We start from the raw sequence: 16,379 nt of genomic DNA, 5'->3' as shown, positions 1-16,379 counted from the left end.
GGAACACACGCACACACTGACTGTGTGTGTGCGCGTCAGTCAGTCTGTGTGTTTGTGTTTCTGCGTCAGACTCACTGACGCGCGCGCACACACAGTGACTGACTGACGGACACACAATGACTGACGCACACACACTGCATGAAGCTGTAAAGGGGGACAAACAGAGCTGTAAAGGAGGGAGGGGGGAGGACTGGATTGATGTGAATGGGGGACAAACAGAGAGAGGGGGGAGAAGAGAGGAGAGGGAACATTACATCCCGGGCAACGCCGGGTCTCTCAGCTAGTATGTGTGTGTAATATATATATATATATATTATATATATATTATATATTATATATATATATATATATATATACATATATATATATATATATATATATGCAAATACAACTGTATGCTCATCTGCATGTCTTAGGCAGGTCTGCAACCCCACCTTTCACCATTATCACCCAGAATACAGCACTTCCACTGCAGCAAGGGATTCTGGGAAATGACATGCAAATGAGCACACAGTGTCACTTTTTGCCTCAATAACCATTTTTAACATGGTTCCCTATAGGCTTAAGCTTGCTGCATGGTCACAGCTTTGAGCACAGCCAGGGTTAAGGTGCATACCCAGAAAACCACCCACAGAAAGCCGTTTCAACCTTAATGGGTCTCATCAGTGTGGGGCTGGTTAACTGGGTATACAAAGAAGCTATACCATAATATATATATATATATATATATATAGTAATAGAACATACAGTAATATTTACAGTTGCTATATATATATATATATATATATATTACTGAGTTAAGTTATGGTGAGTGAAAAAAGTGACAAAAACCCTCCACAGGAAAGCAAATATGCAAATACAACTGTATGCTCATCTGCATGTCTTAGGCAGGTCTGCAACCCCGCCTTTCCCCATTATCACCCAGCATACAGCACTTCCACTACAGCAAGGGATTCTGGGAAATGACATGCAAATGAGCACACATTGTCACTTTTTGCCTCAAAAACCATTTTTAACATGGTTCCCTATAGGCTTAAGCTTGCTGCATGGTCACAGCTTTGAGCACAGCCAGGGTTAAGGTGCATACCCAGAAAACCACCCACATCCTATAGGGAACCATGTTAAAAATGGTTTTTGAGGCAAAAAGTGACACTGTGTGCTCATTTGCATGTCATTTCCCAGAATCCCTTGCTGCAGTGGAAGTGCTGTATGCTGGGTGATAATGGGGAAAGGCGGGGTTGCAGACCTGCCTAAGACATGCAGATGAGCATATAGTTGTATTTGCATATACACACACACACACACACGCGACAAGTTATGGTTGGTGGAAAAAAAAGTGACAAAAAACCCTATACCGTAAAGCATATAGCAAATTCACGTCTTAGACAGGTCTGCAACCTCGCTTTTCGCCATTATCACCTAACATACAGTGCTTCCACTGCAGCAAGGGATTCTGGGAAATGACATGCAAATGAGCACACAGTCATCTTTTGCCTCAACTCCATTTTTACATGGAACCCTTATACATTTATGCTCGCTGCATTACACAGCTTTCAGCACATTCTGGGTTAAGTTGCAGAGCCAGTAAACCTACTCACAGACAGCTATTTCGACCTTTTGGGTCTCAGTGTGAGGCTAGTTGTACTGGCTTTGCAATTTTAAGGATGGGTAGATTTCACTACACATTAGATAAATTATGGTGGGTGAAAAAGGTGACAAATAACCCTCCACTGTAAAGCATAAAGCAAATAAAAATATAATTTGTGAGCACATTCAGGTCTGCAACCCTGCCTTTCACCATTATCACCTAGCATACAGTGCTTCCACTGCAGCAAGGGATTCCAGGAAATGACAGAATGTGCACACAGTGTATATATAGCCTCAGAACTTGTGACATAGCTATAGCCCTGGCAAAGCCTAGGGGCCCACGCTCGAGGGCCTGCTCTCTAGGGTGGCTAATCCATATTTATCCCGGCATATTTTGCAACTGCGCATGTGCGAAGAGTGCTTTCAGTCTACGCATGCGCGATCGACACTTGCCGGCTGCTTGTGCACATGCGCGATCGGAGTTTGCGCAGCCAACGCAATAGAAACATTTTGCCTGGGGGCCCGCCCAGGTCTACCTACGCCACGGGAGCGCAATCTTTTTTTACCCTGCACCCTCTTGCCGGCTGTTCCCCTCTCTCCGCGCCCCCCCCCCCCTTACCTCGGCTCCGGTGTCATGTCCTCACGTTGCCATGGCAACGCGTGTCCAGAAGCCGTCTCAGCCAAGGAAAGTGCAGTTTACAGAGGTCTTCGCCGCTTCCCCGGCACTTAATTTAATTGCCTTCGGGAAGCCCACGGGGCCTCACCCCCCGCCCCCCACAGACAAGCTTGCACGCCCCCAGTTTGCGCACCGCTGACCTACGTCACTGATAGAGATATCTCTATATCACAGAAAGTTTTTTTTGTTTTGTTTTTTTTGCACCATTGCTTTCAGTTTGTTCGGTTTGGGATGTTTTATTAAACAGGTTAAGTTATAATAGGGTTGCCAGTTGGCTTCACCAAAAATACTGGACACAATGACCCACACCCCTCTCCGCTCCATGCCGTTTCCTCATCTCCTTGGCCCTACCCCTAGGCTCCTGCCACCTCCTCCTGATTGGCTGCTCCTGGATAATGCAGCCAATCAGGATGGAGAAAGCTGCCCAGCCCCATAGCAACAGCCCTGCTCTCTCCCAAGCTGGTCAGGTCACTATGTCCAGAGAAGTAATACCGGACACATACATATCCAGTATTACCTATTGCCTCAATTTTTTTTACTGGACAGAGTGTCCAAATACTGGACAGCCCAACACTACCCACTGGAGCCTATAATCAAGAGAGACAGGGAGACTGTCCTGGCGAGCTTACACTCTAAACCCTATGTGACAGAGTAGCAGGGCTCATTTCTAGGTGGATACCAGGAAGCCAAAAAAAAAAAAACAGTAGAGATAAACAGTGCCGAGATACTCGGTACCAGCCCATGCTGCGGACGGCTCACTGTCAAACATAAAAATCAAAGCAGGAAGTAATCTCTGCCTCCGGCTGCCCCTCCTCGTGACTGTCGCCCTGGTAAGATATCCCACTCCCTAAACGTCCATGTGACAAATAGTTTGGAACAAGCAAGTTCAATTTCCTTCACTAAACAAACATTATTTTGACAACCATGTTATTTTCACACACTCTGGTTTGTTTTTTTTCCCCCATCCCAGCACCTCCAGGGTGTTGTTACCAAACTAGTTCCTACACGAGACTCCGCTTTCTCCCGCGCTGCAGGCGGCATTAACTGCTTCGCTTCCAGGAGGAGCAGGGAAGGGGTTAAAGTCAAATGAATATACAGATGTCCTGATTAACAAGAATAAAGTAATTTTTCTAGGTAGAATTCTCTGTGACCCTGTTTCTCTTCCTATAGTGTGTGACACACACACACACACACACACACACACACACACACACACACACACACACACACACACACACACACACACACACACACACACACACACACACACACACACACACACACACAAAAAGGTTATCAGGAGCTGCTGCCCTATTATCTCCTCTCAATATCGAGTTCCCTGTTGAAACAAGCCGTGACCTCATCACACACAGACACGGATCCCTGCATCAAACACGAGACACGGGCATCATGTACACGTAACCTCACGCGTATCCTCTTACAAACCTCTTGCAGGGCCAAGAGAGGAGCCCAGCTCTGTGGTATAAACCAGCAAGATTGTACGGTCTTTGGAAAAAGGGCTTCCCCACCGACAATCTTTACTCTTCTGCTAATATACCACCAAAACCGCCCAGTATTTAGATTGTAAGCTCTGCAGAACAGAGGATCCTTTCCCTGTGTTGTATATTCGATGCCTCGGTGATTAACCTTAACATTGTCAGTCAGAAGCACCAGCAGCGCATTGCTTTGCTGTTGAATCCACAGAAAACTAGACGTATCTGTAAGTCATTATTTAAAGTGACTTAGTAAACATGATGAGCGGAGATGTTGGAAGGACGCATTTTCCCTTCTGTCTAATTTCACTGTGTGTTCAGCAAAAGTTTGCACGGGCAAAGCCCCGTCTGGCCACTCTCCCCCTCCCCTTATCGGCTGAGGAGACTGTAGGCCAAGAGTAAATATAACACTCGATTGACCAACTCTGCCCCATTCAGAGGCCCCCCCCAAGAAATTAAAGTAATTTCCAGAGAAACAAAAGCAGCCAAATCTTTGCTATTAGCACAGTTTGATAACTTTAAGGAAGTCAATTCGATTGTTAAATGGTTTCCAAAAAATATTGAGGGGTTTTGGCTGGCGACGCTGATCCCGTGTGTGATAAGGAGACCCACTTTGTTTCTTTTAAGGGGTGAAGACATCTTCCCCAAAACATGCTGTGAGCCACAAAACAAAACATCCATATTAAGAAAGCTATTTGCCCCCACACACCCTCTCACACAGTCACATGATCCATACACAGACACCCAGCCGCTCCGCAATAAAGACACTCCTTAGGGCAGGGGTTCTCAACGTCAGACCTCAAGGGCCACCTTTGGCTTTCAGGATATCCCTGCTTCAGCACAGGTGGCTCAATCAGTGGCTCAGTCAAATACTGCACCACCTGTGCTGAAGCAGGGATATCTTTAAAACCTGACCTGTTGGTGGCCACCCCTGCCCTATGGGGTTTCAATAATTTATTTAAACTCTCCCTAAAGACACAATAATCAGCGTTCCTAAACTACCATTCCCTCTTCAGTGTTGTGACGTGAGATGGTACTTGGGGGCCCTGAGAAACAACACAGTACGTCATCATTTAGCATCCCAGAACACTGCTACTTTCCCCTCTTTTAATGGTCCCGCTTGTATATAAAGAGACGTGATTTATTGTATGAAGCCTCTCCCCCTCTCCACTTTCTAAGCATCAAATACTGAATAAACCTCGTGCAGATATAGTCAGAATAGCTTTTTTTCTCCATCCTAAATACTCTTTAAAAGTCAGAAACAGCGACACTACTGTTTTAAAAAATGAATTCATTAAAGCCGCCTTGATTACGACCGTTGGATATGAGGCAGGGAAAGCACCACTGTATAAATGTATACTGTACGTATAAACCGAATAAAGGCGGCGCCAGAGTGACACCATACCTCGGCACTTCCGTGTCCCGGGATCGTGCCTGGAGGAATCGCAAGACGCCACTGGTGCTCCGGACACGGGAAACTGAAGTTGGATCGGGGTTGCCACAGAGAGATCAGCCCGATCATGCCCTATACCAGGGGTGTGCAATCTTTCTTACCTCACCTGCCGGCTCTCCCCCCCCTTAGCTTGGCTCCGGCGTTCTGACGTCATATGACGCTGTGTTGCCATGATGACACGTCGCCAGAAGCCGTCTGAGCCAAGGTAAAGAACCTTAGAGGCCTTCGAAGCTCCCCCGGCATTTCATTTAAATGCCTTCGGGAAGAGCGTGGAGCCTCTGTATGCACCCCCTTCCTTCCCCCCAAGAAAATCTTGCGCCCCTCCTTGGGGGCGCACCCCCCAGTTTGCGCACCCCTGCCCTATACAACTGGTAGGTCCTTGGATGTGGATATCTGTTTGTAATGGTTGGTGGTCATCAAGACACCCCAAAAGAAAAGAGAGAGAATTGCATAGAGACTGCACATTTTAAACTTTACAGGGCCCTGTACTGTATGTGCAGTCACTATGCAATTCTCTTTATTTTCTTTTAGGGTGTCTTGATGACCACCAACCATTACAAACAGATATCCACATCCATGGACCAAAATCAATGAGATTTAGGGGTGTCTGTACTAAATAAATATATATATATATATATATATATATATATATATATATATATATATATATATATATATATATAATAAATTTGATATTACCCCAGGCAACATTGTCTCTATGTGAATCTAGGTTAATACTACAGGCATATCTTCATCTATAGTACATAGGTCTGCAGTAACGTGTCATTCTATAGAATAGTGCCTTTTACTGAGCTGCCAATTTTTTGGATTGAGTGCATTTGGTTGTCTATCACAATAGCCATCTGTGACTTCATTGACCACTTAGTGTGCTTTTGTCCTCATCGTATATTTGCATTGTCAGTTGAGAGTCCCCCTCCTCTTTTATATTTCTCCCCCTGTTTTTATCTTTATAATCAATACATTTGTAATACTAATAACTTTTCTGGTATGCCCGTGTGCTTTGTTATAACATTACTTTTTTGTTGTGCTATAATAATTCTATCCTTGAGCACCACTGTCTTGATATTTTATCACACATTTCTGACAGTTTTTGGACAACCATTATTATTTGTGCTGATGCGGTATACTTTGTGTTTTCTGTCATATATTTATATATCTATATATATATTAATGAAAGTTAAAAGTTAGATTAACAGAAAAGTCATTAAGTTAACATATCTGTAACGGTTTTTCCTGGTTCATTAACTTTTCATCTCATTTTAATTGATGCAGGCTCTTTTTTTTGTTCCTTTATGAAATTCTGCCGGAGATTTCGAGAATGTCTGATAAGGGATTTCAAGAAAAAGCATCAATTCGTTGCAACAGGTGCATTCCCATGGATATCTCCTTGGTATCACTTAGTGCAGGGCGCTCAACTCCAGTCCTCAAGCCCCCCAACAGGTCAGGTTTTCAAGATATCCTAGCTTCAGCACAGGTGGCTCAACCAGTCTTTACTTCAGCACAGGTGGCACAATCAGGACTGATTGAGCCACCTGTGTTGAAGCTGGGATATCCAAAAACCTGACCTGTTGGGGGGAGGAGGGGGCTTGAGGGTTGGAGTTGAGCACCCCTTACTTAGATTGTCAGCTCTTCAGGGCAGGGACTCCTTTTCCCAATGTTTACTTTCAGGTCTGAAGCTCTTATTCCCATTATGCCACGCGTATTACTGCTGTGAACCGCTATGTACATGGCTGGCGCCATACAAATAAAAACATACATACATTTCATGTTGGCTATGTATGTACGTGTGTATATCTTTAGTTATATAGCCCCTCCCAGTACATAGCGCTTTACAATACACGTGACAATATTATAACACGTAATGGGAATAAGCGCTTCAGACATAAAACCAATAGAAAATGGAGTCCCTGGCCCAAAGAGCTTACAATCTATAATAGAAAGACTGCGGCCTGAGATGATACAGTAGGCCAATGACTATAAGAAAATAAACTCACCCCCCCCCCCCCACCCCAGGTTTTTAGAACGGCAGCTGGTCAAAGTTTTTGTGCAGGAATGCAATGTGCTGCAGGCCTCTCTGGCAGCGTAGGGGTTAAAGCAGCAATACTACATCCCCTCCCTTTTTTTTCCTTTTCTTATTTGTATATGTAAAGCATGTGAATATATACTTCTACAATCCTACCTAAATTGGCAATCGTTTGGTGCTCCTATTATAAATTCTGATTGTGTGCCCAACATAATGGCCGCTTCCATCGGTATAACTTAGCAGCTACAATATATTCTATTACTAAGGTAGCATTATCTATCCTTACAGTTTACAGCTCAAACTGCTGGGAACATTTGCAACAAATGATCACAAACAGGAAAGTGTTGCAAATATCTTGCACTGCTGAGGAGGTGGGCTAATGCTATAGAAATCAAAGGATGCTTTAAAACTCATTAAAAATGGCATTAAGAGTTGAATAATAATGAAAACAAAATGCCGTAAGTATTGTCCAATACTACAGAAATGATTTATTAAAAATTAAAAAAAAAACATACAAGATCGCACGTTTTGCTGCTTTAAACATATTGTGACTGACAAAATAACACATATTGATGCTAAATGTTTGCACAAACACAGAAGCCACAACGAGGAAAGTTATGTAAGCAGAGATGGCGTGGGTACATATGAAAGTTTTTAGTATATGTGTATTTTTTATTTTTCCATCTATCAAAGACAAAAAAAAAAGTGTAATGAGTAAAGATTTTAGAAGGATGTGGCAGGGACGTGGTTATTGGAAAACACACAAACACACACACACACGTTACAATAATTTTTAAAGTCCTTCTATGCACATTAGGCCTGGGACAGGGTGATTTTATCAGTGCGGAGGCGCGCTGAGGCTCAGGGAAAGCGGTGCTTTCCCTGGCCTTACACAGCGCGCCGTCCGTGGGCGTGTCGGGGGCGGGCCAGTGACGTCACGGAGCTGGTTCGCCCTCATTGGGCGAACCGCTCATGTGACCGGCCCTGCGCTCCGGCGAGCGCCAAATTTGAAATCTTGGTGAGACACACGCTTCCCCAAGCGTGCGGACGCGAGTGCGAGCCCCTGCTAAAGCCGCTCTCATTGCGGCGGCAGGGGTTCAGTGCCAAGTGTGAGCGCGGCTCAGCCTTGCTCACACCACTATTTCCCAGGCCTAAGAGGGGACTGACTCCTCCTGACAATCTGCGGCCTCTGACACAGTCAGGGTGGGATACAGGTAGAGTAACGACTTTATTACCCTGAAGCCCCCTCAAATTCTCAATGTTAAAATTAAAAACTTTTCCTGATTTTCAAAACACCCAAACCCGAGCTCTTAGAACACATGTGTTTAAAGGCAGCGAAATCCCTCCGTAAATGTTCTTTTTTTATATCGCGCAGCTCGGCTGTGATTCCTTAATCCCGCGCAGGGGGATAACAAAAAAAAACAAAGTGACCTTTAAAAGCGTCAAAGTTTCTAACAATCAAAACCCAATACAGCTTTCCCAAGCGGTGTGACTTTGCAGAACTTCAAACCGCTAGCAGTCATAAATCAAAAGGTGTTAATTGATACCTCTCCTTAATCTGTTAATGCCAAAACCCAGCGTGACCCCAAACTCCAGATTTACAGCTAATCTGCTTTTTATATTATTTATTTATCTGATTATTCAAAACAGCAAAAGCAATCTGCCTTTCCACGCTGTTTGCTGACCCGCGGGACAGAACTTTGGAACCAAGCTGCGTTGAACTTTATCTGTTTTTATTTTTTTGTTTAATGTTTTTTTTTATTTTTCTGTCGTTCAAAAGCTTAATCCTAATAACTGGGAGTAACAATGCCATGAAACGTGTAACCCCCCTCCTGCCACGTTAAACCCCCCCCCTCCCCTCCACAGCCAAAGGGACCCGTCCCGTTTGGAAACTGAACATGATGCAATAGAAAGCAAAGTGTGTGTATGGCGGTGCAAACACTAACTGCCTTGAATAAAACCCTGAAGCGCTTAGATCAAGGGGGTCAAAATCAGTCCTCAAGGGCCACCAACAGGCCAGGTTTTATGGATATCCCTGCTTCAGCACAGGTGGCTCAACCTGTGCTGAAGCAGGGATATCCATAAAACCTGACCTGTTGGTGGCCCTTGAGGACTGAGCTTGACACCCCTGGCTTAGATCATTACAGCTGCTTCTCCTCCCCCCTCTAACAATCTCAGTAAAAATGCTGCGAGAAGAGAGGAAGTATTATACATTTGTAACACAGTCCTTCCTACACCCAGAGTTATTAAAGGTGTATCCCAACTTCAATGTACACCTTCTTTTCCAGATAGGTGGCAAGCAGTGTGTCTCTGTAGCTCGGCCGTGTTCATCTCATCTTTGGGGACCCCCTGGATGCAGAGACACTTACCAGAGAAGGAGCCACCCGGCTATTCCTGGTTGTTTAAATCCCGCTGCGCCACGTTGGCCAACGGTTGACGCCACAGCTTCCCCTTTGGCCCGCGTGACACGAGAGGTTTTTAAACAGACATTTTGTTTCCCCGGGAGAGGGAACCACGGGGGTTTCAGGTGCTGAAATTCAGCTCAATTGACCCCCTGCATCCCACCCATGTCAAAATCGAAGGGGTAAAAATAAATAAATAAATCACTGTCGGCGGAGCTGCTCCGTTACAGATGAACTTCCCAGTACAATCAAAATGTCCTAATGGCGACGACATGTTCCATGTTTACCAAACAGTCTTATCACAACATATTAGGCAAACTGTTGTGTGTTTGGGTACAGGAGGCATGGTCACCCACACACTCTCCCCCCTCTGTTTGTTGTTTAAAAACAAACTACTCTGCCATCATTAGCCACAAAAGTAGAGGGGAAGATCAACAATTACCAGATAAGATCGCATTTACACGGACCCCCCAACCCCCCCAATCTGTTTTTATGCCGGAAGCTAATAAAATTAGAATTCTACTTAAAACGGAGGGAAAGAACATAAAGAAATTCACTGATGCATAGAAATGTTGACAAATACTTTTTCGCACCAGCTACGTGGGACAGCCAAGATGCATACCAAGTAATGCTTTAATCCAGGGGGTCTCAACTCCCCCCCCCCCCCCCAACAGGTCAGGTTTTCAGGATATCCCTGCTTCTGCACAGGTGGCTCAGTCTGACTTTGACTAAGTAACCTGTGCTGAAGCAGGGGGAATATACTGAAAACCTGGCCAGTTGGGGGGGGGGGGGGTGGTCTTGAGAACCCCTGCTTTAAGCACATTGCGGCAGTTTAAGAACACCCTTCCCAGCAGTGGAGAGGTTAAAACACACACCTTCAAAAACAGACAAAAAGACTACTGACCTGTCAAATTATTTACACTAAATAACTCAACCTCACAAACTTGGTGACTTGTTTTTAAACACAGACAGCAATACAAAGAGAGTCATTTAAAGGCCTCCTAGAACACTTCTTCCTCTCCAAACTCCATGCGCATTCCCCTTCTCACCCTGATCCTTACCCTTCACTTGAGATCCCCCATAAATGTTCTGTTATTGGACGAGGTGTTAACGTTAAAAACGCTTTTGTGGGTATAGCAAAACAGAAATGTTAATGTATCAATGTAATAGAAAGAGCCAATGACCCTTTAATCTTTCACTTGCTTGTAGTCTATGGAAAATGTGAACTTCTTAATTATGGCCAGGGCCTCTAGACAGTCTAATTGGATACTTCGTGCAATGTACTTTTATCTGTTTGTCTGATGATGGCAACGTAACTTTATAAAAAGAGAAGTCATTTCCACTGGCAATGTACATGTAAATCCCAATGCCAGAGGGTACAAACAGTCTTCTCACAAGAGAAATTAGGCAAAGATTATACAATTCCTCCAAACCACCTTATCTTAACCTATTAAACATGTGCATATAAACAAGAGCTCTGTGATATTTGGGAAGCTCTGTACATGTGAAGGAGAGACCTGAGAGGTTTGGAAAGTTCTGTACATGTGAAGGAGAGACCTGGGAGGTTTGGGAAGTTCTGTACATGTGAAGGAGAGACCTATGAGTTTTGGGAAGTTCTGTACACGTTAAGGAGAGACCTGTGAGGTTTGGGAAGTTCTGTACATGTGAAGGAGAGACCTGGGAGGTTTGGGAAGTTCTGTACATGTGAAGGAGAGACCTGGGAGGTTTGGGAAGTTCTGTACATGTGAAGGAGAGACCTATGAGTTTTGGGAAGTTCTGTACACGTTAAGGAGAGACCTGTGAGGTTTTGGAAGTTCTGTACACGTTAAGGAGAGACCTGTGAGGTTTGGGAAGTTCTGTACACATGAAGGAGAGACCTGTGAGTTTTGGGAAGCTCTGTACATGTGAAGGAGAGACCTGTGAGTTTTGGGAAGCTCTGTACATGTGAAGGAGAGACCTGTGAGTTTTGGGAAGCTCTGTACATGTGAAGGAGAAACCTCACTTGTGGAGCTCTACACACTGTAATTGTATCTATGTTAGTTCCTAATTCACAAAGCTCTTAGATATTTCCAGCGAAACAGAAGTAACAAATCTCAGAGAAGGTGTTACACAGCTTTCAGTTTACAGCAACTCCAGCACAGAAAGCCAAGATGGACTGGGAGATTTAAAGCAGCAGTCCCACAAAAACAGGAGAATAGTTTATTGACATAGTTGGGACAGGGGGAGGCCTAGAGTTCTGAACCTCACTAATCTTCAGCTGTCCCCGAAATTATTCCCAGAGAAGGTGCTCGTGCTACTCATGGAAGAAAAATGGCGGCTGGCATTGAACCATAGTAAGCCGCATGATGTTGCGGCTTCTTATTGGCTTGCGGATCCCACAATATTTGCCAGACATATTTATTCCCCAAGAGGGAACTTTAAACCCTGTATCTATATCGTTATGTTACTGTATATTGGGAACCGAGGAGTGTCTGGAGGTGGCTCCGATCTGGAGGACCCCCAGGCTGGATTGCCGCATTAAATTCATACTATTTTGGTATGTCCCTGGTAGCTGCACAGACATGTACATACTAGAACAGCGGTGGGAGAGCGGAGTATGAGACTCCGACATACCCCAGGGGTATAAATACATTAATACTCACACATACTTTTGTACATTGAAAAAAAAAATTAGACATGCGAAAAATATTTTTTGTGGAAAACTAAATACCACAACAGGTCAGAGGCGGCAAACTTAGGGGAAACGTGAGAAATCCCTTTACTAAAAGAGTAGTGGGTACCTGGAACAGCCTTTTAGCAAAGTGTATACACATCAGCCGGTACAAAAATAAATAAATTATATACATATACACACATATATATATATATATATATATATATATATATATATATATATATATATCAGTTATATGGGGCAATAACAGAAGCTATAGGAAGGGGTTAAATCAAGCAATAGGAGGAGTTCTAGAGAGCAGTTATATGGGGTAATAGGAGGAGTTATAGGAAGAGGTTATATGGGGTAATAGGGAGCGGTTATATGGGTAATAGGGAGCGGTTATATGGGGTAATAGGGAGCAGTTATATGGGGCAATAGGAGGTCTAAAGAGCAGTTATATGGGGCAATACAAGGAGTTATAGGGACCAGCTATATGGGGCAATAGGAGGAGTTATAGGGAGCGGTTATATGGGCATTAGAATAAGTTATTTGTTTGGGAATTTATTACACTATACATAAATAAAATATATAAGACAAACCTCAAAACATCTCAGCTGATTCTGAACATATATTTTACTAGCTGTAGTTTACAAAACCTACCCATTTGTTTTTATTTAGATAGATTTGACATCCAAGAAGAGCTTGTCACTCAATGCAACAGACATAATACAGAATAATATATTTGCTATTTGCTTTTGGCTTGAATATCAAAAACGCATACATCCAACTCTTTTATAGCCTTCCATAAAATGATAGTGATAACTCATGTATTTTATCCCGTGTGGACACTTTTTTTTAAATAAAACACATGACAAAAGTGTTTACGTTTTGCTATAGCCCACTAATTAGTTACGACTGTACATTGGTAAAAGGGATAGAGATTTACATTTTGTAAATACAGGTCACAAACTCTTTGCAATAAACAAAAATGTTTATGCAAAATAAAAAATGGAAAGGGGAAATGTCATTTTGCTGGGATGATATTTATAACTATGATACAACCGATACATAAATACATAATGCGTTATATGGAGAAGTGATGAAGGGAACTGGAAGAAATAGCAATATATTCGCCATGCATTTAAATATAGAATTCTCTCCATATTTAAAACAGCAGCAAAACATGTTTGTAATCAGTAAAGATGGATTTAATACGATTATTATAATTATTCCGTCTAGAAGAAGTGAAGAAGTGATTTGTATCCAATTACAGAGAATAAATACAAGTAGGCCTCAAGAGGTCCCGGGCCTGGATTGTCTCCCTTACCCGCCCCTCAGGGCATGACAGGCGCCGGCCTCATTGTGTTTACAATCCCTACCGAAACAAGTGCGGCCTGTCATCAAGCGCAAAACCCGCCGCCTCTAGTTTAGATGTGCCCGCTGTTCCTCGCCGCTACCAGGGCAAGGCGGCTCACGCAAAGCCGAGGTGCGTTAGGCCTAACCATCGACAGAACGAGAGGCACCTTCCAGTAAACCTGGTGTTCTGGTGTAATGTGAAGCACAGGAGCCGAGGAGGGTGCGGGGGCTGCATAACGAAATGCCAGGGAGACAGGAGCCCATTACACAACACAGAGCTGGGGCCGGCCATTACAGCCCAGCACACACTGCATGGGGTGCATATTACTACATACTAATATATATATATATATATATATATATATATATATATATATATATATATATATATATATATATATATATATATATATATATATATATATATATATATATATATATATATATATATATCTCACATGCACAGATGTTGACGAATATATACCTTCGAGATCTTTACTTTACAAAAGTGATATTATATATCCCACACATTTCCATATACATAAAGTACAACGTTGGATTTACCAATGTAAACACAATACACTGTGTATATGTAGTACATGTTGCTGTATGATATAGAAACATTAATATCAATTAATCATACTTACTTTCACCATTGCTTTGGCCACAGAAAATCAAGATGAAGATAGTAAAAAATCCCAGAAGAGTCTTCCAGCACATCCTGGGATTGGGGTTATTATTGGGGTGCCCCTCACCCCACATCACAGCCTGTCCCATACCCAACCGTGGGTTCTGCTGCCACTCTGTACAAATCCTTTGGGGGGTGGAGGGGGGAGTCCTCCACGGAATGGGGGGACTATCCGGAACAAATACCACAGATCTCCCCCTCCCCCCCCTAAATAATACCAAGAAATCCCAATGTGTCCTATTTAATGGTGTGATCCTGAGATATCAAGAACTGAGACCTCATGATTCGTTCGAATTGTAGCAATGGGGGAGTCTAAAAATAATAAAGAAACAAAATAGACAGATGGGGGAATTATATATAATTCCCCTTTTTAGAGAGTCCCAATAGGGTAGAAATTCTTGGTTGCCTTGTAGGATTTCCTGGTGGGAGATTTTTTTTCTTTTCCCCTTTTTGTTTAAATCTCCCTGTTTATGTAAATCTCCAGAGTTCTTGTTTTGACTCCTGGATGCGCACAAGCCTAAAAATCCCCTTCTCCCCTGCAGGGGGTTGGTTATATAGGTTCTCTGACTTATGTATTCTACAGCCAAGTTTTGTTTTTTGTTTTTTTTCCTCTTTCCTTTCTCACTGAACACAGGAAAAAGAAAAAGGTGTTAAAAAAAAAACCTTTAAAAATAAAAATAATAATCCAGGATATGCCACAAGAAACAAAAATGATCACTTCCTTCTTGGAGCAGGAAAAAGCAAAACTTCATGTGTATATTTTTATCCCTTTTCCACCTCCAAATTAGCAGCAGGGGCTGTGGGATGCATAATGCATATTTCCTTAGGTTGATTTATTTGGGTTTAATTCCTGGGTAGTATCCACAACACGAACAATGCAAATTTCTGATGCCTTTGTAGCTTGAAATGGTGTCCACAGCAGGGAAATGCATGTGTGAATTCCTACATGGGTCCCAGAGCTTGATCCTAAGGCTGGATCACTTTAAAAATGTCTTCAACCCCACTGTCTCAGGCATGCAAAAGCCTCAACTACCAGTGGGATCATAATACATCAAGTTGATATCTTCTTTCTTTCTCTCTCTCTCTCCCCCCAGATCATGAAACAAAAAAAAGAGAGAGGACAAAAAGCATGTGGTTTCTGCAGAAAAATATATATAAATATATATCTATAACTAGTTCTAGCTAAAGTCTCTCTCTCTCCCCCTTCCAGCCACTGTGTCCATCCAGTAAACAAGAGCTGCTAGTCAGCTGGGATAGGAGACAAAACACTAGCAATATCTGGTGTGGAGTGTGGAGAATGGAATGGATTCAGTGCCTGGACAGCCACACTGAATATTCTGTATTTGTACAACCGTGTATGTAGGGCGCAGTGAGAGATGCTAAAATGCAGACGACAGGGGTGGGTGGGTAGAATAAAAAGCGGCGTGGTTAACGCACCGTATAAAAGGAGTGGTATTGCACCTGGCTATTTGGAAAAGATATACATTTACAAAGGCTGTGGGACTTTATATTGTAGACAGATTTAAGCAATAGATATGCGGTGCAAAATAAGAAGGCTCCCATCACCGTAACAGTGCAAAGAATTGAAAGGTGTCTCTGCCCTGGAGAGGTGACAATCTATTAAGTGCGTTGGGGAGACATACATAGAGTGTGTCCATTTGTAATATAATAATATCTTTTTTCTATAGGCTACACAGCAATGTACAGGAAATTTTGCCCTGCCGTCTAGATTTCTGGGTTTATGAAGCACAGGGAGGGGCTTGGTCAAGGAGCTAGCACTCGGATTCGGAGGGGATTAACCTCCTTCAAAGGCATTCAACAAACACAATTTACTGATGGTAGGCTGTAAGCTCTGTGTGACTGCAAGTTTCCCCCACTATATGTAGCAATAATAATAACAACTTTATTTCATATAGCGCTTTCCTCCCAGCGGGACTCAAAGTGCATCCCAATTACAGTATAGTTTGCGGTACGCAGCACATAGGATTGTTACAGGCACAGTCCCTGCCCCGCAGAGCTTACAA

At 43.1% G+C, this 16,379-nt stretch overlaps 1 protein-coding gene across 1 annotated transcript in view; it reads right to left on the bottom strand.

Moving 5' to 3' along the window:
- INSR (insulin receptor) overlaps nt 1-15,676 on the bottom strand; it is a 129,837-nt gene extending 114,161 nt beyond the window's left edge. Inside the window, exon 1 of the mRNA XM_075611227.1 lies at nt 14,315-15,676. Within this exon, the coding sequence (XP_075467342.1) occupies nt 14,315-14,444 (130 nt within the window). The 5' untranslated portion in view covers nt 14,445-15,676. The remainder of the gene's footprint in view (nt 1-14,314) is intronic.
- Between the last annotated feature and the right edge of the window lie 703 nt (nt 15,677-16,379).

This window comes from Ascaphus truei, chromosome 8 (assembly GCF_040206685.1).
Source record: "Ascaphus truei isolate aAscTru1 chromosome 8, aAscTru1.hap1, whole genome shotgun sequence".
Lineage (NCBI taxonomy): Eukaryota > Metazoa > Chordata > Amphibia > Anura > Ascaphidae > Ascaphus > Ascaphus truei.
Note: the sequence above shows the minus strand (reverse complement) of the source record. Positions and strands in the feature narration are given on the sequence as shown.